At 32.1% G+C, this 23,988-nt stretch overlaps 2 protein-coding genes across 13 annotated transcripts; both read left to right on the plus strand.

The window, feature by feature from the left end:
• Nucleotides 1-1,321: 1,321 nt before the first annotated feature.
• Nucleotides 1,322-6,435, plus strand: LOC104100881 (probable peroxygenase 5). Of its 2 annotated transcripts, none has more exons than XM_009608242.4 (7): nucleotides 1,322-1,489; nucleotides 1,587-1,682; nucleotides 1,974-2,059; nucleotides 4,762-4,856; nucleotides 5,584-5,709; nucleotides 5,956-6,101; nucleotides 6,197-6,435. In XM_009608242.4, coding segments are annotated over exons 1-7 (582 nt in total). In that variant the 5' UTR covers nucleotides 1,322-1,458; the 3' UTR covers nucleotides 6,199-6,435. The 2 variants fall into 2 exon arrangements, with proteins under 2 accessions (XP_009606537.1, XP_009606536.1); XM_009608241.4 differs by having other exon boundaries at nucleotides 1,323-1,489; nucleotides 6,185-6,435.
• Nucleotides 6,436-8,924: 2,489 nt separating this feature from the next.
• On the plus strand, nucleotides 8,925-18,540 carry LOC104100882 (uncharacterized). 11 transcript variants are annotated; one of them, XM_033657307.2, is made up of 10 exons: nucleotides 8,925-12,472; nucleotides 12,583-12,834; nucleotides 12,928-14,191; nucleotides 14,674-14,877; nucleotides 15,078-15,167; nucleotides 15,261-15,365; nucleotides 15,457-15,920; nucleotides 16,021-16,089; nucleotides 17,762-17,818; nucleotides 18,258-18,540. In XM_033657307.2, the coding sequence occupies exons 3-7, from the start codon at nucleotides 14,168-14,170 to the stop codon at nucleotides 15,718-15,720; spliced, it is 687 nt and encodes a 228-aa protein (XP_033513198.1). In that variant the 5' UTR covers nucleotides 8,925-12,472; nucleotides 12,583-12,834; nucleotides 12,928-14,167; the 3' UTR covers nucleotides 15,721-15,920; nucleotides 16,021-16,089; nucleotides 17,762-17,818; nucleotides 18,258-18,540. The 11 variants fall into 11 exon arrangements, with proteins under 11 accessions (XP_033513198.1, XP_070055768.1, XP_070055763.1 ...); XM_070199667.1 differs by adding an exon at nucleotides 14,336-14,506 and having other exon boundaries at nucleotides 17,762-18,354; XM_070199662.1 differs by having other exon boundaries at nucleotides 17,762-18,354.
• The last annotated feature ends 5,448 nt before the right edge of the window (nucleotides 18,541-23,988 follow it).

The raw sequence follows: 23,988 nt of genomic DNA on the forward strand, positions 1-23,988 counted from the left end.
TATTTTTAGCAATTGAAACTAGTTTCAGATTAGACAATGAGTGGATTTTAGATTCCGGTTGTTTATATCATATGTGTCCTAGAAGGGACTTGTTTTCTACATATGATTTAGTTGCAGGTGGAGTTGTCCAATTGGGTAACAATGTTACTTGTAACGTTATTGGCAAAGGTACAATTCGAGTTAGAATGCACGATGATGTGGTGAGAACTCTCACCGATGTTAGATATGTTCCTGAGTTGAAGAAAAATTTCATATCTCTAGGCACTTTAGAATCCCTTGGGTGCAAATTCACTGGTGAAGGTGGAGTTCTGAAAATTTTTCAAGGTGCTCGTTTGATCATGAAAGCACACAGATCTAGTTCGTTGTATACTTTATTGGGACCCACTGTTATAGGCCCTACTACAGTTTCAGTATCAGACAATTTGTCTGATTTTGATGGCATTAAATTTTGACATATGCCCATTGGGGCTTTTACGGAGAAGGTGGAGCAAATTTACTATATCATCCAAAATTAGACCAAGGTGGAGATTTGTAATATGGCCATTATTTTGTCAAATGGAGTCCATCTCACATAAGCATAAGCATCTTTGTAAAGTGTAGACTTTGTTGGCAATATTCTTTGGGACCTAAAAATATTGCATTGTGTGTTGGACATCATTTGTACAAGTTGTATCTCTTCTTTTACACCTAAGAGGTCAAGATTTTTTTGCCTATAAAAGGGAAGGCCATTAGTTCATTTTAGATACACCAACAAGACTTGTCTTTAATTCTTGTTTCTTCCTTTCTTTTTTTATTAAGAGTGTTTTGTATGAGAGTTAGTATTGGGAAGCACTTGTGTGAACCCTTTCTTTGGAGTGATCTTGTGAGGTTATTCTCTTAGGGTATTTGGGATTAATTAGAGTGTTTACTCTAACTTTGTACTCTCTTTTGTCCTCTTATTGTTATAGTAAATTGCTCCTCTCCACTTGTGGACGTAGGTCACTTTGACCGAACCATGTTAAATTTGTGTCTTCTTTATCTACTTTAATTGTCGTTGTTATCAACTTCCATTGTCTTTGTTATTGCCATTATACCGTTATTTGGCTATATTACGCACTACCCGGGTTCCCGATCCTAACAATATATATATATATATATATATATATATATATATATATATATATATATCGCTTAATCACGTGTTTTTGATTTTTTAAAAAAAATATTTTGGTGAAAATTTCGCCTCGTGTGTTATACAACTCAGCAACTACGCACAAGCAACACTCATACGTGTATATGTGTGTCTATATATTATATATACACACTTATTCTGTGAAATACCAATACTACAAAGCAAGAAAGAGTTAAAGAGCAACCCCAACGTATATAATTCCATTATTCCTTTCTTTCCAAACTCTCATCCATATTCTTATTGATATTTTTCATCTTCTTTCTCAGTTCATTTTATTCAAAAACTTTATGGCTTCTTACAACAGCATTCACCAAGAGGGTATGCGCTTTTTCTTTTCTTTTTTCTTCTTTTTTAGTTTTTGTGATTGAGAATTTTAAAGAGTTACACATAATTCGTGTAATTTTTTGGCATGCAGGAATTGAGAAGAAAGAGCCAACTCCTCTGGAAAAGCATGTTATGTTCTTTGATATCAACAAGGATGGAACTATTTACCCTTGGGAAACTTATCAAGGTTTTAATTTCTATCTAAATATTTTCATTTCATTTTTTCTTTAGCATAGTTTGGGGGAGTATGAAACTACAAAGCAATTGTGGCCAAGCGATCAATTAATTCTAATTCGTCATATTATGAGTTGAATTGTGATCTTTGTCTAGTCCTTGGAAAATATCTTTTTGTTCGTTTGTCGTTTTTCTTTCTGTTACAAAATAATTTCCATATTATTCAGTATTACTTTTCTACTTCATTTTATGTACCATCTTTTTTTTTTCTTCTGAAAACAATCTTCTCTCTGATTTTTACCAGGTTTTCGGAAAATTGGAAGTGGTATTTTCCTCTCCATTTTCGCCTCCATTTTTATTAATGCTGGCCTCAGTCGCAAAACTCGACCTGTAATTCTCTCCATCTCTTTCTCTATATATGATTCTTTTGAGTTTCATAATTTCCTACACTTGATTATGATGTGGTTATAATTGGAAAACAAATTTAAAGTTTTAGTACCAAACCAAAATTGTTTAGAATTTGATATTTGCAAGTTTATTTAGGATTTTTAGTCAAATAATTAATATAAGAAATGTTTTTCTGTTCGTAGTTAAAATAGATTTCATACTATTATAAATAGGATTGTTAGCTTATTTTAAGTGTGGAGGTATGTGTGAAGAACTTGTAGAGAAGTGTAGAAAATCATAGAGATTATCAAGAGATTTATTATTTGTTTTCCTTCATATATTAATAAGTTGTTTGATCTAGATCTCATTTTGAAGATCGTAAGAGAAATAAAACAGAATTACACTGAAAGACTATGGTAGGTATATTCATACTACTTAATATGACATAGAAGAACTAAACTGAAAAAAATAAATGAGAAAATTTCCCTTTGTTTCCCTAACTTGAAGAGAAGTTATGTATGAATGAGTAGGTAACAAGAGTTAATTAGAATGTTCAACGGTGGAAAGCGATTAAAATATTGTCCAATCTATTTATTCACGAATTGTTCGTCCATGAAGCTAATTACTTTATTTATTTAAGATTCTATTGGTAAAGTTTCATATCAGATAATAAGCCTGTGGCCCTGATCAGAAGTATATTTCCACCTTTATTCTCTTATTTGTGCATGACTATCGATAATTATTATTTATTGGGTATGAAGCCGTATTAGTTAGGAAGCACTTTACTCTTAATGTGAGGATTTTCCGGCGCGAATTCGGATTTAATTAGATTCCAATGCGAATACCGAACAACCGAATGAAAAACAAAAATAGGAGAATTATTATTTACGTATTAATTTGTAGATGCAAGGGTTGTGAGAAGTACCCTTGCCTGTCGGAGGAGGGAAGAAAAATGACACTAATAGGAGAATAGAATTAATTAATAACAACCCCATAAATTTGGGACTCGTCATAATTTAGTTGTGGCACTAATAATTTATGCTAAATTTAGAAGATATATTTGTGTATTCTGCTAAAATATTATCCACATATGACGACGGATCCTTCCTTTCTGGAGAAACAAAAAAGAAGGAAAAAAGGAAAATAAACATTTCACTGTAGGATAACAAATGCACTTTACACTTTACAGTTACTCCATTATTTAAGAGAGTTAAACTACTCTATATTGACATCGAAAAAAATATTTACATTATTAGTAATCTGGAAAATAACACAAACAACAAGTTAAAGTATTGATAGCGAAAAATTTATATTTAGGCAGAAGCTTTTATAGAAGTGGTTTGGCTGGCTGGAAATGGACCCTAATATTACCAAAAGTGGAGCAATAAGATAGCTTTTATATTCTAATATGCACGTGATTTTGGAAAGTGCCAAATATGGAGCAAGCTGGCAGATGCCCATCTTAATTCCTTTCACTTCATGAATTGGATTTCATATTCTTGCTAATTGCTTTATCCCTAATTAAGTAATTAAGGTGCACAATCAAGCCATCGTGTTCACATGCAAATTAAATAAACCAAACATTACCTGTTGCATGGTGTGTTTAATGACGTTTTAAAGTTATTCTTTTCCAATTTTGTTGTGCTTTCTAATTCTAATATTTTTAGGAAAAGATTCTCATAGTTTTGGCACCTTTTAGAGAATTGAGTACGTTATAGGCGCTATTCATATGAAGTTACATGTAATTGAATTTAAATAAAAATAATTTATAGTATGTTGGGCCAAGCTTCTCCAATTTTGGCCAAGTTTCTAGGAAGGTAAAAAAAAAAAACGTACTTCTAAATAGAAACAGAAGCAATTTTTGAGAAGAAAAAAAAAATAGCTTCTTCCCAAATATTTTTTTGAAAAATGCTTTTGAGAAAAAATACATTTAGAAGCATTTTCTAAAAGTTTGGCAAAATACTAATTACTACTCGAAAGTACTTTCCAAATTGGTTAGCGAAATATAAATTATTTTTCACCAAAAATACTTTTTAAAATAAGCTGCCAATAATTTATTAGACTGTCCATGTGTGAAAGACACGAGTTAGAGTCAGCTCATAACAACCGGAATATAGCAAAAAAGAATCTCTTATTTTGACTAGTATTTTGTTATTTATATTTCAAAATGATTGTCTTAGTTTGACTTGGCACAAGATTTAATAAAAAAGGGAAGACTTTTGAAATATGTAGTCTTAAATAAGCCATAACATTTGTGTGGATGTAAAACTTTTGAAATTTGTGGTTTGAAACCTGCCATAGCATTTGTATGACTATAAATACTTCTTATTAAGGAAATATTGAAAGATGTCAATCATTTTGAAACAGACTAATAAAAAAATAATGTCAATCTTTTTGAAACAAGAGAGAGTATTAAACAAACCCCTCTTTCTTTTATTGATCTAATTTCATTAAAGATCAATGAACTATCAGAAATGATAGAGCTATAATCATAAGTGATACAACTTCAATTCACAAATTAATCAAGTTTATTCAAGATTTAGACATGCGAGGACGTACCAATTAGTCAATATCGGTCATATATATATTTAGTTAGTCAACGTCTTTGGTACTTAACTACACACTATAAATTCATGAATAATATATAGTTTTGCTCGAGGAAAAATGATGGAGGGAAGAAACTGATAACTATTACGAATGCACAGGGGAAATGGCCTTCTTTACTGTTTCCTATTGAAGTGAAGAACATCAAATTAGCAAAGCATGGCAGTGATAGTGGCGTCTATGACACTGAAGGAAGGTACGCATCTCGTGCCTCTCTTTATCCCACTAGCTAGAACCTCTCCCTCCCTCTCGACCGAGTTAGATTTTGAAGTTTATTAGTTCGAAATTCCAGTTTTTTTAAGTTACGGATCGGAGTTCTAAATACATATTAAACGAATTTCTTAATACAAATGCAAAGTTCAGTTCAAATTACTGAATTCCGCCGAACTCGTACCTTAAACGCTAGCTTCGCTCCTGCAGTCCCCCTAACTTATTGTTAAGAGAGCTAAGTTTCATCTCAGACGTGTGAAAAGTAGTTACATGTTGGTGTCACTTAAAAACTAATGTGATAAGTGTTTATTCAACGTATGAATTGATAAATATGAAAAATTATGAAGTATCTGTATTAATTTGGACGAGCACAAATAAAGTCATTGCATAGTCAGTGAATCTCTTATTGTTGATGCTTACCAAGGGTTCTATACTGCTTATAAAGTATATTTTAGGCTGAATACATATGTAGCCCCTTAAACTTGTCCAATTTTTTCATTTAGACACCTTAACTAAGAGTTGTTGCATCTTGTTTTGCAGTTAGATGTTTAATAGGACACACTGCTTTAATTTGAGTTCAGGTGTTCAATATATAGGAACAGTTTGGGTGTCTAATGAAAAAAAATGGACAAGTTTAATATGTATTCAGCCTATATTTTAGCATACTTGAACAGTGAAACTCAATTTCTGCCTTGCCAATTGCCATTTTGAAGGTTTGTTCCCGAAAAATTCGAAGAGATATTCAGGAAACATGCACGTTCAAATGGAAACGCCTTGACAGCCCAAGAACTGGATGAAATGCTCAAGGCAAATGAGCAACCAAAGGACTCTAAGGGACGGTAATATAAATTACTTATTGTCAACTTGGATTTTACCCATCAGTAAATTATTAACATGTAATTAGTATAATCTGTATTTTAGGTTATTAAATTTAGTTTCATTTATTATGAGCAGAGTTAGTTATCTGTATTGTTATACTTTAGATGACTTATTAACATGTAAAAATTTCTTTTACATCGTGGCGTAAAACTCCATTTTTATGGCCTCTTGAGAAAAGTAATAATATAATAAACTGGATTATGCAGTATTGCTGCTTTATCAGAGTGGAAAATCCTTTATTTCCTTTGCAAAGACAAACATGGATTGTTGGGAAAAGAAAAGGTTAGAGGTGTTTATGATGGTAGCCTATTTGAACAGATGGCAAAGGAGCACCAATCCAAGAATTGCAAGTGTAATTATCAATTTTCATCTCCTAATCAAATTTAATTCCTCATTATTTGTCAAATATGTTTTGCATGCAATTGATTTCTCCAGTAACTTGAACAGGAAAAAAAATCAGAGCTATATGAAAACTGGAAGGCTCTTGCAAATGGTCTGCTGCAGTTGTGCCTTTGTGCGTAACAACAATGTACAATACGTAAAGTTGAATCTGGTGGACTTTCATAGTATTTGTAATTGTGGAATATTCTCTGAACTGTGTGGATCGGAAGTGACACTTTAATTGTTTGTTCTTTTCTCTTATTCTTGTTATCAATATGAAATGCCTACATTTTGCGTGCATGAAATGAACATTGTACTCATGAATAGTGTTTTAAAAGGCGTGGGCATAAGACAAACGTTTTATATATGTTTCAGCGAGATGTAAGCCCCGAGGCATGGGACGTAAGCCCCACACGTATTTAATTTTTAATATTTTATGAATTACAGTAAATATTTCTAAGCATGTAAAATTACATAAAAATAAAAAAAAACTATAAATAAGTAAAATATATATATAAATATGCTACATCCCCACAAAATATTAGTCAAAATAATCCACTATCCGCTACTTACAAGCACAAATAACTTGAATTGAAAAAAATAATTTTTTTTACATGGAGGAACAAAAACGATAACCTACAATTTTAACTTTGAACTTGCTGCTATGGAGAAGAATGAAGTTTTCTTTGTATTTGCAAAAATATTAACTATTCGTTGCTTTTGGGAGATAGTAGTAGACTTGCGGACAAATTAAAGAATTGAAAAGGTCCATAAATTAGAGATTCTAGCAATAAAATAAAAGGTCTTGACTTTAAAATATTATATTAAACTTTAAAGACTTCCTGTGCTTTTTTAAAGACTTTTGGGTAATTACATGTTGACTTTTGAGAATTTGGGTATTATATTAAGGACTTATTCAGAAATTTTGTTTTAATTTGAAAAAGTCTCTTGGGCTTACGCCTCACCACAAAAATGCACCTCAACGCCCATACGTTGGGTGTACGCCTCTTGAGACTTCCTCCCTCCAAAATTGCCTCGGGGAATTTTTAGTGCACCTGGCCCTAGGGCTCGATCGCCTCGGGGCTTGCCCGGAAAACGCCTTTTAAAACACTGCTCATGAAGAGATGGATTCGAAATTTTTACTTCACTACAAGAAATTGAGGATACGACGACATTTATTTAGTGACTATTGAAATAAATGAGGAAAAAAGATGTTTTTGACATTTATGACAAAATGTCGTAAAAACTACGACATTTGATATAAATTGTCATAGAAACAATGACATTTGATACTAAATGTCGTAAAAAAATGATATTTGATACGAAATGTCGTCGGAACAATGACATTTTTGAAGAAATGTCGTAAAAAGTACGACATTTGCTACGAAATATTGTAAAAACTATACATTTGATACAAAATATCGTAAAAAAGATGACATTTGGTACAAAATGTCATAAAAACGACATTTGATGCAAAATTTAGTAAAAATACGACATTTATATCAAATGTTGTAAAAATATTTTGATACAACTGACAAAAAATATGACCGTATTTTAAATGTCATATTATTTGTCGGTAGTTACGAACATTTGCATCTACTATTGAAAATTTCTCTAATTTTTCGAATTTTAAATCATTCTTTGTCTAAAAAAAATCATCCTTTATATTTAATTAGTGATAATTACCTATAACATAGACGATTTCTCTCTCCCTCCGGGGTAGGGGTAAGGTTTGCGTATACTCTACCCTCCCTAGACCCTACTTGTGGGATCATACCGGGTTGTGTGTTATTGTTGTTGTTGTTGTATAAACGATTTATCTTATTGTTGATTAATATTTTAAAAGGTTAATTCGTCTAGGACTAGCTCCTGGGCTAAACATTTGCAACGGCTCAAGTGTAGGGCTTAATTTGTGAGGCTTATATCCCAAACATATGGTTATGCGCCCTAAACACGCCGATCGTTCAGCGTTCGAGGCTCACTCAACAATTACTAGGTAAATCATATGTTAAATTTTTTAATTAATAGTGTTGACCCTCAAAATACATTAACAATTGAATGATCTTAACTCAAATAACGAGTCATAGTATTGCATATTTACTAAGTGAGAACGTCGTGAGGGTGAATATCATTTGAACATTTTTTCTGAATATATATATAGCCGAACTTTATATCTTCACTCGCTATAATTGATTTTTTTTCTTAGTTTTTTTATCACCCAAAATTATTATGAGACTTTTATTATTTTACTATTTAAAAGTAATTTTATATTTATTTATGAATGAGTAATATTTTAAATTATAATATTAATAAAGTTTATTGATTATTTACTTTTAGGAAGGTAACTAAATTTGTAGTTTGATAATAATATATAACTTTTAGCATTTTAGGGAAGTAATACAATGTGTTTTTTGATAATAATTTTAACACTATTGCATTATTTATACTTGTAAAACTGTTAGCTATTTTGGTTTTTTATGAGTTTGCTTAATCCGTTCATTTTTTTAAACTTTTAATGTACTTTCTATCTTTTTATTTTTTTTTCGATTTCTTAAACTAAAAATATAAAGGTTCAGAAGCTTACACCTCACCCGATATTAAATAAAATTTCCATGTCGTATCACGTTAAAATATTGTGCCTATTTAAAACTTTTTATTAAAATATCAATGTTTAGTAAAAATATATATATTATTATTACTACTACTTACTAGATGTTGGATTTATTTAAAGATTGAAATATTTAAAATAAAACAAAAATATTGATAGAACCAAGGAACCCACCATTGACCACAATTTAAAACACAAGTGAAATTAGCCGTACTCCAAGCCTTTGAAGTCCTCAGTACCTATCCGCTCCTTTCTCAATCTAAATCTCGAATCGGGTTTGGCAAAAAATCTCAAATTGGGTTTGGCTAGAATTTCTACAAGGAGCTATGTATGGAGAGTATTGGAGATTTAGAAGGAAAAGATTTTGGCGGTAAGAATTTTGCTTCCCTCCTCCCAATTCTAAAAAATACAGTTTCCTTCCTTAGTTAGAATTCTTCAAAAAACCTAATATTTTACATTTGGTTGTACTATAATGATACTTGGAGAAGAAAAAAGTTTTATCACCGAATTTTTTGCTGCTGAGATTTCACAAAACTTATTTTCTACAAAGTCAAGGTACCAGTTTAGTTGATAATTTTTTTTTTCTTAGTTGTTTGGATTTGGGTTAACAGATTTCTTTCTTTTTCTTAATTTTTCAGATTTGGGTTAAACATTTTCTTTCTTTTTCTTAGTTGTTCGGATTTTTTTTTGAAGAATGTTAATTTCTTTAACCTGATAAAGGAAGAGGGACGTAGGTTGTTTGGCCAACATAGAAATAGTATATTGATTTAAATATAAAAGAACAGATAAATAATAACGAACACAATAGACTTAGATTTTTATAGGCAACTCTAACTTATTTGGGGATGAGACATAGTTTGACGAATTGATGGATGGAAGAAAGTTCATTTTTTGGGGGCAGTTCTTTAATTTGTTTTGCTTTATTCATATCTCTAATATGAGATTTTTGTGTTCTAAAAATACTTAGTAGGTTTCTTCTTTCCTAGTTGTTTAGAAGTTTGCTTGCAAAGTGTTTGTAATACTTAAACTTTATGTATCGAAATAATGGTACTATTTGAAAAGATTGGATTAGTATGATGTCATTTACTAGTTCAATCTAAAATAGAGCTAAATCAAGTTCAATCAAACATCAATTTGATACTTGTTTTTTAAAAGTTATATTTACTCAAGATGTCAATTATGGTATTCTATAGTTTGATTTTGCTTAGTCATGATAAAATATTATATATTGTGGCAATAAAGTGAACTAGTTTGTAAGATTCATTTTTGAAAAAAACTAAAGAAACTAGATATGTTTTTTTTTTCCATGCCTTGAATGAACACATTTGTATATTCATTAGTAAAGTGTATAAATTAAAATAAATATTTGTATTCTGCGATATACTCTTTGTAGTTTCTATCTATAATTAATCTCTTTTAGTTGTTTTTTGGCTATATATATAGATTATTATTAATGGATAAGAGTTGGATAAACATATCGAATAGGAATGATCCTTATATGAGAATGGAGCCAAAAAGTTTCATTATTTTGCCTCATTAGATAGGCCTAATGCATCTGAAATCTTGTGTCCATGTCGGAAGTGCCGTAATATGAAATTTATCCCAAAAGAATTAATTGTTGAACATATTGTGGTTGATGCATTTCTACCTAGTTACGTTAATTGGATTTTTCATGGTGAGACATCATCTTCATCAATGTCTGTGGATAGATAAGATAGAGGTGATGAGATACAAGACTTGGTGCATGATGCTTTTGGAGTTCCTCCTACTAGTGACTTTATTAATACGGACACTCGTGGTGATAGTTTTGGTGGGTTAAATCAACATAATGTGGGATTTGATAAGAAAACAAAGAAGTTTTTTAACTTATTGAAGGAAGAAAAGCGTGAATTGTATCCCGGAAGCAAATATTCACTTCTTTCTTTTCTTGTTCGTCTATTACATTTAAAGTGTCTCAATGGGTGGAGTAACAATTCATTTTTCATCCTGTTAGAGTTGTTAAAAGATGTGTTTCCTAAAGGTAAAATGTTACCTAAGTCCTTTAATGATGCAAAAAAAATTATTAAAGATTTAGGACTCGAATACAAAAAATTACATGCGTGTCCAAATGATTGTATGATCTATTGGAGTGAGACAAAAGATCGAACTGATTGTAAGTTTTGCAAAACTCCAAGATACAAACAATTTGTAGGTGAATCTGGTAGTTTGGAAACCTCAAAAATTCCAGCAAAGGTGTTTAGATACTTTCCATTGATACCGAGGCTTCAAAGATTATTTATGTCATCTAAAACATCTACTGATGTGAGATGGCATGCAGAAGGTCGCACTAAAGACGAGGTAATGCGGCATCCTGCTGATAGTATTGCTTGGAGAAAATTTGATGAATCGCGTCAAGATTTTTCTCAAGATCCTCGAAATGTTAGACCTGGATTGGCTTCAGATGGATTTAATCCATTCAAGTCTATGTCTATCTCACATAGCACATGGCCAGTTGTCTTGGTTCCATATAACTTGCCACCATGGTTGTGCATGAAGCAACCATACATGATATTATCAATGATTATTGATGACCCTCATGGACCGGGCAATGATATTGATGTCTATCTACGACCGTTAATTGATGAGTTAAAAGAATTGTGGGTTGGTGTTGACACTTATGATGCATCAAAGAATCATATGTTCCAAATGCGTGCTTCATTACTTTAGACAGTCAGTGATTTTCCAGCACTAGGTAACTTATCAGGATATGGTGTGAAAACCAGATATGCTTGTCCATGTTGTCTGACCAAGACTAAATTTCTGAGATTGAAATATGGGCGAAAATATTGTTTCATGTCGCACAGGCGATGGTTACCCCATGGGCACAAGTTTCAAAAAGATAAAGTTTTGTTTGATGGTTTTAAGGAGTTAGAGGCAGCACCTAAATGTTTGTCAGGTATTGAAGTTCTTAAGCAATTGAAAGGTATTAAAAATAAATTCGGAAAATGTCCATCGACCAAATCCCAGAAAAGAAAATGGAAGAATTCTGATCATGTTGATGATGCCATGTTGCAATATTTATGGAAGAAAAAGAGCATATTTTTTTAGTTAGACTACTGAAAAGATAATATGATTCGTCATAATCTTGACACAATGCATATTAAAAAGAATGTATTTGACAATATATTTTGGACATTACTAAATGTTGACCGGAAAGGAAAAGACAATCTGAATTCTCGTTTGGATTTACAAGAGATGGGGATTCGAAAGGCGTTGCACCCTAAAAAAAGAGCTAATGGCAAATACTATCTACCTCCGGCATGTTTCACCTTGAGCAATGCACAAAAAGATATGCTCTTACAAGTTTTAAGAGATGTGAAAGTACCAAATGGATATGCTTCAAATATATCACGTTGTGTTGATCTTAAGCAACGCACTGTGCATGGATTGAAGAGTCATGACTGCCATATTTTAATGTAACAACTCCTTCCTATTGCTTTGCGAGGCCTCCTTCCCATGAATGTCCTTAAGCCAATTATCGAATTAAGTAACTTTTTTAGGGGCATTTGTTCAACAGTTATGAATATATGTGAATTAGAAAAGCTCCAAGATCGAGTTGCAATAACTCTTTGTCATCTGGAGAGAATATTTCCTCTATATTTTTTTGATATCATGGAACATCTAGTCATCCATTTAGCTGAAGAGGCAAAGATTGGTGGACCTCCACAATACCGTTCGATGTGGGCATTTGAAAGGTACCATTTCGTTATTCTTATTTATAGTATTTATGAAGTATTATATTGAACTATAATATTATTTATTATTTTATGTATTTGCTTACTCTTAAAAATTATGTGAGGAGTAGAAGCCATCCAGAAGGTTCAATTGCAGAGGGATATTGGATAGAAGAGTGCATGACATTCTGCTCAAGATATTTACATGATGTGGAGACAAAGTTAAATCGACCTTTAAGAAATTATGGTTTGTATAATGAGATTCCAAATCAAGAGGGTCGTCAGTCAACTAAAATTGACGGGTTTATGCTTGATGACATTACCCATGCCCAAGCACATAGATATGTTTTATTTAATTCTGCTACCATAACTCCATATCGCGAGTAAGTATCAATAATATTCTGCTTTATAATTAATTATTAGGTTATAATATTTATAATTTCTTTATTAAGTTTTTATGTGTTTTACTTTTTGAGTGAGCATATAAAAGAAATCAAGAAGCAAAATCCTCGTCTATCGAGACATGATGTGGATCGGATTCACAATGAAAATTTTCACATATGGTTTAGAAAATATGTAATTGTGAACCATCTAAAATGCTTTTACACACCCACACACACTATATAGAATATCATTTTTTAATTAGTTCTTGCTTATTTATAATTGATAGGTTGAGAAGATACATATGGCAGGTGAGCAAATACCAGAAGAAATTCAAAATCTAGTTATTGGCCCATCAAAGCAAGCAAAAAGGATGAGCGGATACATAAGTAATGGAGTTAGATACCTAACAAAGTCTCGTGATGCAAAGCTAAAAACACAAAATAGTGGAGTTATGGTAAAGGCTGCCACTCAGAGCTATGCAAGCGCAAGAGACAGAAATCCCATATTAGCAGAAGTCACCTTTTATGGAATTCTCACGGACATAATTGAGTTGTATTATACCGCAAACCTCAAGTTTATTCTATTTAGATGTGAATGGGTGGACAATAACAATGGGCTTATTGTGGAAGATGATTATGGATTTACTCTTGTTAATTTTTCTCATCTACTCTACAAAAGGCAGCACCCATCAAATGAACCTTTCATCTTTGCTTCTCAAGCTCAACATGTGTTTTATGTCCATCATCCAATGGCAAAAGAATGGCAGATTATAGTTGAAATTAAACCAAGAGGTTTTTATAATTTAGGTAAAAACAAACCAGCAAATGAGCATATGGAAGAGCACATGAAATTGTGGCCAGAACAACAGCTGGATGATACTATATTTAAAAATGAAGAGGATATTGAATGGGTTAGAGAAGGTGTGCTGGGAATAGAAATTGACCCACTTACTTTGTAAAGTAATGAGACATATGATGAAGAAGACGACATATCTTAGTTACTTTTATTATTTGTCATTATTTTAGTAAAGATTGTTATTGAACATATATAGATCATCGTGTTGGGGATTTCTTACTATGCGTTTTAGTTGTTTAATATGTGCATGTGTCTTTTTGTTTGGCTTGTTAGTTTGATATTATTTTATACTTTTGGATAGTAGAAAATATTTTTCAATTTTGCAGGAACTATAGTATTTGAGCAACTTTATTGTGATGGCAAGAAAAAGACAGAGAAATTCCAGTCAAGAAATGCTTCTGCCTGATTTTTCGGAGCAACAAGAAGAACAAATGGGAGGTGCGGCAATGCCTCAACCACCTCAAAACTGGACACAAAATGAAGGACAAGCTATCTGATCTGGTAAATCAAGAAATTATTCACATGAAATAGAAAATTCCCTAGGTACTTATTCTGTATAATATCTTATCTTTCTTGAATAGTTACTCTTTGTGTATTTGTACACTTTTTCATAAGCAACCTCTTTTTTATATTTGGTTATTGCAGACTCTAGTGCTAGTGAAGAGCAATCTAAGCGACCTAGGGGTCCTACTATGATTCACTTAGGATGGGAAAAAGATGGTGGCATTTTACATGTTGAGTTCAATGATCTTAGCCAAGCTATTGGGCCTGATGCATCTAGATTGAGTTTAAAACTTGGTGTCATAGCACGAAATGGTATTTTAGCTCCCTTAAATCATAAAGATTGGAGGCTTGTGCCTAAACTGTACAAGAATAGATATGGGATCATATTAAGGTGCTTAGAAAAATAAAAAAAATATTATATACTAAGATGCTTATTGATATTATACTTTTATACATGTGTTATATGTTGATATTTGCAGGAAAATACTGATGCTACTGAGGATATGAGACTTATGTTGATGATATCGGTTGGATCTAAATGGAAAGAATGGAAGCATGAAGCAAAAATAATCGGTTATGAGCCATATAACAACGATATTGAACGCTTAGCTAAACGTCCAGATAAGGTAGAAGAAGACCAGTGGCGTGCATTAGTTCATTATTGGAGCTCTAATGAAGCAAAGGTATTCTCCAAGCATCAAACATCTTCTTCTCTTGCTCTTAGCACATGCTATTAGCGCATTCCGTATGCGGATCCCACTTTTTCCTTTAAATATTCTTATGCTTTTCCTCTGTCATTCTTCTTACTTTTTATCTTTTTTCTTTTAAAAATGTTTGGCCATGAATTATCTCTAATATATAAAATTATGTGTAACTTTTCTAGGAAAAAAGTGAGAGGAACAAAGAAAGTCGAAGGAAGTTGAGTATGCCACACACATCAGGAAGAAAAAGTCATTCTCAAATTATAGATAATGTATGCCATGTTTACTATAAGCTTTCTGCAATTTATATATCAATTCTTATTTTCTTGAATATATTTGCAATTCATTTTTTACTATTTAAACAGATGACAAAGAAGAATGGTGTAAAACCAAGTCGTATTGAGGTGTTCAAAGAAACACATACGAGAAAGAATAAACAACCAGTAAATGAGATAGCTGATGAAACTATGGTAAATTCTCATTCTTTATGAATATAAAATTACTTTCTTTCCAAATAAAATTTTATTAACTTTTTATTGTTTTACCTTTTATTTCCAAAAGAAAGAAATGGATGAACTTGCTAAGGTGTATCCTGAGTTAAATGTCCGTGGAAGTGCTCCCAATGATGTGTATGCACAGGTTATGGGACCAGGCACTCATGGAAATGTTCGAACTCTAGGAAAAAGAGCAGCTTCAAGTTTTGTTTATGGCCCTGCATATAAACGATCCCAGGCTGAGCAAAGAGAATTTGATAGAAGGGTTGAGATAGAAGTTAAAAAAACTACCTCCGCCATAAGAATTGAGATGGAAGAAAAATTGTCTTAAGCAAAAGAAGAAATAGAAGCGAAGGAGAAAAAGTTATTTGAAGCAAAAGAAGAAATAAAAGAGATGGGGGGAAAATATTTGAAGCAACAAAGGATATGGAAGCAAAAATAGACGAGAAAGTAAAGTTGGGTATAGGTGCATATCTAGAGTCTTTGGGTATTACTATTGGCTCAAATAGGAAATTATTTGGTAATGAGCAGGTAAAAAATATTGTGCTCTTTAGCAAAAATTTATTGTTTTTACGATAATCTTGTAATTTAGTTTTCTTTTAAATGTAGTAATCTTCCTCTTTTGTGATAGGTTTCTGATAACTCAATGGACGATCACCAATAATCACTATCACCTGTTTTCGTTGTTCACACAAAGAAGGTGAGTTCGTAAGCTCATTTTAACTATATCTTTTTAACTATAAATTACGAATTGATGTTACTATGGGTGTAGCCTTAGTTTATTGCTTTTACTTTCTGTTCGTATCTAATTTCAACTTAAGAAAGTTATGTATATGTTTTTTGGGTATGTACCTCACATGAGTTTCAGGGATAGTTGCATTCCCATTTTAAAGAATCTTGGATTTGTAGCTTGTGCTATTTTGGGAAAATATTAATTATAATCTTTTACGTATCTACATTATATTGGAATTATTGCCTAAGGGTTTAATTGTGCTGGTTGCACTTTAACCAGATTGGCTCCGATAATTTCAAAAGAAGAATGCTTTGTTTAAGCACACATAGTCGGTTTAAGTTATTGGTAAAAACTTTGCAGTGACCGAGTATTTTTCCTTCTCTTGCATATGTGCATTTTATTGAAATTCAAGCTATAATAAATGTGGGTGGTCAGTGATAGTTGCTAAAGTTTGTGGTGCTGTGATGATCATAGAGGCTAGCAGTGGGCCCTAAGCCAGCAGGGGGAAGTCAGAGTGGATTAGTTTTAATAGCCTGGGTTATCATCTTCATTGTTTCTCTCTAGCAAATTCCACATCATTTTTCCCTTTCTTCTCAACTGAATTATCTCTAGCTTATTGACTCGGTGGTCTTTTGTAGGGACATGGGTTTGTCTCCCTCTTTCAAGTAACTTTTATTGATAAGGAGCTTTTCTTTAGGACAATTTCATGTAATCCTGTGACCTAAAGAAGTTAATGCGACAATCAAATCTAAAAGGCGGTTTATGTTTGCCATATTTAGTTGCACAATTTGATTTATCTCTGCCATGGAAAAGAAAAATTACTTTACCAAGGGCTTAAGGATTAAGAAAATATTATATTGGATTATGTAAAAGTTATTTGCTTATATTTATGGTTGGAGTGCGACTGATTGGTCGTATAAAATAGGTCACATCGTAAGTTTTTACAAGTTTATTTTTGCTCATATATATGATTCATTTGTTCTTTATTCACGTAGAATGTTGGATTATTGTTTAACATCATATGATGTTTGATTTATAAGTTATTTGGTTTCTTCTCTTGCATATTTCTTATAAGGTTCAGAATTCTAATGTCTGCCTTTTTTCTTTTTTTGGATATGTGGCTATTATGTGCTGCTTGAGTGTAAAATAATTTGAAGGGTATATTCTGATGTATGATTCATTTCAGCTAGCTAAATTGATCTCTTACTTAAGAGATAATTATTGGGTAGTTTTACTTGGCATAGAAGTCAAATTTACTTTATCTTATTTAGCGACCTTATCTTCCAAATGCAATTAATAGAAGTATCTTGAGTGATTATGGAGTTGTCATTACTAATATGAAACATATTATAAAGGGATTTGATTGAGAAGTTTTTATTAGTAGTTAAGTTCTAGTATGTTGATAAGATTCCCATCAAGCATGATTTTACCCTCCTACATAAGTTATTTAGACTCTTGTAGAACCTCGAAGAAAGAATAAGTTAAAGACTCTTGTCTAGATTAGGAAAATAAAGATCTATGATTGAAACGCCATCATATTAGGAAATAAAAATTATTATTTGACTTTGTTCTATTTTTTATATCTTGTATTCACAATTTTCTAAACTACCAGAGTAACCAATCTTATATTTCTTCACAGGTTAACATAATCAAGAAGACTGGAGTTAGTGAAGTTGGCACAAAGAAAAAGAAGTGGGTAAGTTTGAAAAAAATACAAGATTTTTGTTCTTCCTTTTCAAAGGGAGAAACCCTTCATGTTATAGTTTGCAAAACTTATATAACATTCATTAGTTTTCAACTCACTATATCATTTACAGAAACTAATATTTCAAAATTCAACCCTCCCCTCTCACATCCCCCCACAACCAAAAAAATATCTTCAACTGCATTATGATATTAGATTATTTCAGTTGTTGTTGAGTTTTGGCGGTTGCGTTCACTTTGTTGGATTTTTTGCTTTATGTTGTCTGTTTCTTTCTCTCTTCAGCTACTAGTATTACATTTATTATCAATTTGTTTCTCTTTTAGAACCTCAATCAGTTATTATTTTTGGTATTCCAATTGTTTTAGAGGAGGAAAGAATTCACTTTATTAAAAAGTTATAATTCTTTTTTTTTTTGCGACTTCTTGTGTAGCATTTTTGAAGGAAGTGATACATGTCAATTACTGGCAATGAAAAGCTCGACTTGTGGAGAGTTGGTTTTATAAGATTTAGTCTAGAAGTTAAGGAAATTAATTCGAATTAGGAGTGATCTTAACGTACTTACACGCTGAAGTTACTATCTTTTATGATTTAGTTAGATTTTAGTTTTAAGTGAGAACAAATTATTTGATTTGAGATTATCTATCTTGTACTAAGTACATTTTATACTGCTACTTTATTCTTTGGTTACGATATTAAAAGATATTTTCTTTACATTTATTTCATGTTTATTATAAAAGTTTGACATTTGTGAATGTAAATGATGATGAAACTAAACAGAACATTATTATTTACATTCTAAAAAATATGATACCTACATTAATTTAAATGTCAAATATTTAATGCGACATTTTGCTATATTGTAAAAGATATGTCACTAATTTTTTAAATGACATTCACGTAACGTGGATACGACATTTTGTATATGTTGTGAATTTTCTTATTGACATTTACCAAAATGTCGGAAATTTTAATACGACATTTTGTGAAGATCATACGTAAATGTCATATTTTTTTAGTAACATTAATCTAAATGTCGAAAATTTTAAGTGACGTTTCTCCTAGATGTCGTAAATTAAACGTCGTAACATTCTTACCGATATTTACCTAAATATCGTAAATTAAATGTCATAAATTTCTTATTGACATTTACCTAGATGTTGTAAAATAAGTGTCATAAATTTTTTATCGACATTTACCTAAATGTCATAAAATAAGTGTCATAATTTCTTACCGATATTTACTTAAATGTCGGAAAATTACCGACATTGAAATTAACGACATTTGATGCAAATGTAAATTAAATGTCGGTAAATGAATTTGTGACATTTAAACAGCTTAGTACGACATTTATTAAATGTCGTCGTATCTCCACTTTCTTGTAGTGCTTGATGGGATCGATCTTTATGGTTTTATCATTGTACTCATTGCATTTTTAGAATTATACGTAATATTTATTGAAATTTTAGTAATTTTTATATGTATTATCTAAACTCCGTATAAAAAGTTATTGGTTTCAGTTAGAACTCGCAGCTTGATAGCTACATCCGTCGCTGCTGGTACCAGCTACTTTACGTTAATAATTAATGTATTTTAATAGATATATTTTGTATAGCTGCTAGAAGGATAATTTTTTTAAATTATTATTACATATTACAAATACCACTCGTAATTGTTTAATTATTGAAGTTGCTTATTATTCATGCCTTAATGGTATTAGAGACCTGGTTATCCTCCTCTTTTTCCATATCTTCATGGCTCCACAAATTCTCAAGCCTCATTTCCTCCTTCCTGCACATTTCGCTGTCTCTATAACATTAAAAACTTGACTTGAAAATCTAAGAGAAAAGATAAATATCCAGCTAGAAAGAAAATGAGTACACAATACTGTGAGATTAAATAGAAAGATGGGCTAGTGAATAGAAGGAAGAAAGAGAAAGATTAGTGAGATTATTTTCGATAATGGCAATTACCAAGTTTCAGAAGTAGATTTGATAAGGCTAACTTTTTTGTAAGTTGAATGTAATTAGAACTCTGATTAAGGGAGTCATTTTGTTCATAACCTCCCCATTTTTTGAAGAATGGTCTGGTACACCATTCTTGTGTTGTATATTTTTGTAGTAACTCTTAGGTTTTGGCCTAGTCCCCCTCTTTTTACATGATATATACAGCACCTACCCTGCAACACGCAGAGTAGTATTTAACCAAAAAAAATAAATCCTTGAGTAGAATACAATGATACAATTGCTTATCGCCACTGACAATCTAATCCAACTTTGTAAGTTGCCTAATGTAAGCCACGTGCTAAATTTCATGATGTTCAAACTTTAATTAAGTTAATAATTATTTTTGTGGATGAATGCTATTACCAAAGTTTTTAGATCAAACTACACATATTATAGTTAAACAATAAAAAATAAATAATAGAATATAATTTTATAAATGAAAATTAAAATAGCTAAAAGACAATATTAGAAATTTTACTAATAAAAATAAGCATATTACCAAAGAAAAGAGAGAATAGAGAGGATTTGTAGTTTGTAGAGAGATTTTGTTGAAGAATTTTTTTTATAGTGCTTGACTTTTAAATTGTAATATTTATTTAAGAATTAACTTTTAGTTAAAAAATTACTTTTAAGATTAGTTGCAAATTTTAAGTTTTAAGAATTTTATTAGAAACTTTTTCTGATTGAAAAAGAATCCAAAAATACCATATATGGTGGTCTCAGTTTAGTTTTGGCAAATAAAATAAGCAGAACTTTGAACCATGAACAACACGTCACTTTGAACACCATAAACCGCTGGATTACCTCACTCAACTGTGTTAAGGGTATTCAAAATATAATATATAATCATATAAAATAATATTTAATATATATACGCAATATAATTTTTCGATGAAGGATATGTGCTTGACTACTCTTGACATAGGGTGGCTACGCCACTGAATGGTATAACAGAAAAACAAAAGGCACGTAGCAATTTACCTACTGTGCTCACAGTGTTTACCCGAAAAATGGATAGAGTTGAATTTGTACGTAGTTCTAAGGATATATGATATAACTTGATACAAACCGTAGGGATAAATAGAAATATCGAATATGGATTGTAAAGAATGCGATATAAACAAGGTAGGAAAGAAAATGACTTTTAGGACTTAGCACAATGGATCAATTAATGAAGCTTAAAAGAATAATTTTTGATTATGGAAGAATATGGTGCTTGAATTACAATGTAAGTAAAAACTTGGTCCTTATAGAAATAATAACCATGCCCTTTATAGTAGAGGGACCTTACTTTAGATATAATTAAAATACATAGTAGAAGATCCATGATAAATCAGTTTTTCCATAATTCCTGCCAAGATTCTCTCCTCTAGTGGGATTGCAACGGCTCTTGTCTATGAGCTCGATATTGACTCGAGTTTTTGATTTTGACTCGAGCTCTCGATCTTGACTTGAGCCCGATTCTGACTTGGACCCTTGAATTGATTCGGGGCCAATGTTGGTCGATCTCTGAATCATAAGTTCGATAACTTTACTTTGCATCATAGTTCGACTTGGATTCGAGCTTGATAAGGATATCGAGCTCCACATTAATCGGTCCCTCGGGCTCGAAGCTTGTTTGTACCATCTTCGGAACTCATCTCGAAGTCTTACTTCGATACATTATGTTTTGACCTCGATCAATCGTACGAAGGCCGAAATCTATTTCGACCGTATACATACTGTTTATTGAAGCTTATGCAGTTATATATAGCTTTGTGTTGGTCTTTTACGAGCACCTCATAGTCGTTCACCAAATCGCTTAAATTAAAAATAGTTGACGGATGTATAATATAAGTATAATTCATGTATAATATATGTATAACTGTATATAATCAGGCATAATCTATGTATACCGGCTAAGAAATATAAACAATAAATCTATCTGGCTATTTGCATAAAGATCCCATATAAGAAGAATTAACTTAAATATTATATATCCGCTAACTATTTTTAGTTTAAGGGATTGAGCGAAAGATTATTTAGGTTAATTCTAATATATATTTAGGTTAATTCTCATATATATATATATATATATATATATATATATATATATATATATGTCACTACTTTTGTGTTTGTCAAGTAGTTAAAAAAATAATGAGTTTGGAGGTTCAAAAAATTGTGGCCAGAGACCAACTCAAAGGAGGTGGGAAACTATTGGAAAACACAAAGCTATGTGGAGCTCGTGAAAGACCTTATCTAAGAGCACAAAAAAACCAACAATTTTGTCGGAGTGTTGAAATCGAAGTAGACTTTTAACTATGGACATTATGGAATGAGACCATCGATCCTTTATTAAGTCTATCGTTTTAGGTGATGCTAACGTTCATATACTTTGCTCTCCATCTAATGCGGAAGAAATTCTTCCTATATTATATTATTACTAATATGAGATTTGCCTAAGGGTCATATGTTCTCTTTCTTAAGAAATTTACCGGTCTACAAAGTCAAATAACCTGTCAGTCCTCTCTCGCCCATCTACATCATCCAGCCATCCGTTATGCATATATAAATGATTTTATTATATGTTCCGAGTTCAAGCCAATAAAAACCCAGTGATATTTTAAAAATATGGACATATTGTTTGATCAAAAAGTATAACTTTCGATTAAAATTATTGCATTTATATAATGAACGGTTAAACCTAGTTAATGATAATATCTCTAAATACTGATCCTGGAAGTGTAGATAATGTGGGACAGATCTAGTGAGAGATTGACAATAACAATTGCATTAAATATTCCAAAACGTATGAGCAATAATGGAGGAGAAACTAGCAATAAATAACAATAAATGATATTTAAGTAAATAGGAGGAATGATTCACCCAATAAAGAATGAACTAGATGATTATTCCTCTTAACAGTGATGAGTGACAGATAAATCCTAGAATGTTCGAACTATTCTCGGATCTGATGGAAAAGTATGGAATAATACGAACAAGAATCTTGATGAAAATATAATGTTTATATCTTTGCTAGAGAAAGAATCTTTTTCAGAAATCTCTTCTTATCCCCTGAATATTACATACCATTTTCCTTCTCTTTTGTCCTTTTTATATGAGACATATCCCCAATAAATCCTAATAGTACATGTGCAGAGAATAGAATATTATCCTATTCTAAAAACTAGACGTTATGATTCTTCTCACGGACCTCGTCCTCGACCATCATAAGCATCCCGACCACGAGTTTCGTCATTTCCTAATCGACCTCGACTGAGTTTTCCTCAATACTTCCTCGCCATAAATATTCCGTGGTAGATTTTGACCTATACAGTTAGTCCCTCAGCTTATTGAGGTCGTCCTCAGACGACCTCGATGAGCGGACTTTGTTGGTTATGGTCAAGGAGAGTGGGCCGTTCGTGAGTCACAACTTTTGAGGTTGCGTCGTTTCTGCACTAGAATGACGTCATGACATAATGCGTCATTATGGTGCATTTTTCCGATGCTTTGCGTCGTTTCTCGTGCGACTGTCAGTTGGAGCTGCCGCGTCGATTCCAGTGCTGGGTAATGATGGCATAATCTCTTGGTTTTGATGCCCGAACTCTTATAAATAGAGATGTGATGACATCCATTTGTTCTTTATGTGTTTTTCTCATCAAACCTTGTGACTTCTTCTCCTTCCTCCCTTGCTGTAAGTCTTTTTTCCTGGTCTTAGTGCTTCATGTTGCTTCTAATCCTTCTTTTCCCTAATATCCTTTCTCTCATCGGAAATATGGCTAATGTATCCTCTGGTTCTGGTGTAGGAACTGATCTTGTCCCTTTGGCGGTGCTTATGCCTCCTCACTCTGATGGCGTCTTTGTCGCCTCGAAGATGGGAACTTTCCTACTATGGAGGAAATAATTTCTCGCAGTGAGAAAGTTAGGTCTGATTTTTCAAAGGCGCCTGAAGACGAGCCCGAGGTTTCTGAGTCGGCGATGAAAGAGGCCGATCAAGAAGAGCTTAGGGCAAATTTCAACATTATTGCCCGTATCGATTTGGTCCCAGCAGGGCGTGATGTGGTACAAATCCACCGCCCTGGGTATTGCTCGTTCTATGCATATCCCTTCCAGGTCGGCTACACTCTTCCTCTTCTCCTATTGGCGGAGGAATTCTGTCGCTACTATGGTGTGTGC

This window comes from Nicotiana tomentosiformis, chromosome 4 (genome assembly GCF_000390325.3).
Source record: "Nicotiana tomentosiformis chromosome 4, ASM39032v3, whole genome shotgun sequence".
NCBI classification, from domain to species: Eukaryota; Viridiplantae; Streptophyta; class Magnoliopsida; order Solanales; family Solanaceae; genus Nicotiana; species Nicotiana tomentosiformis.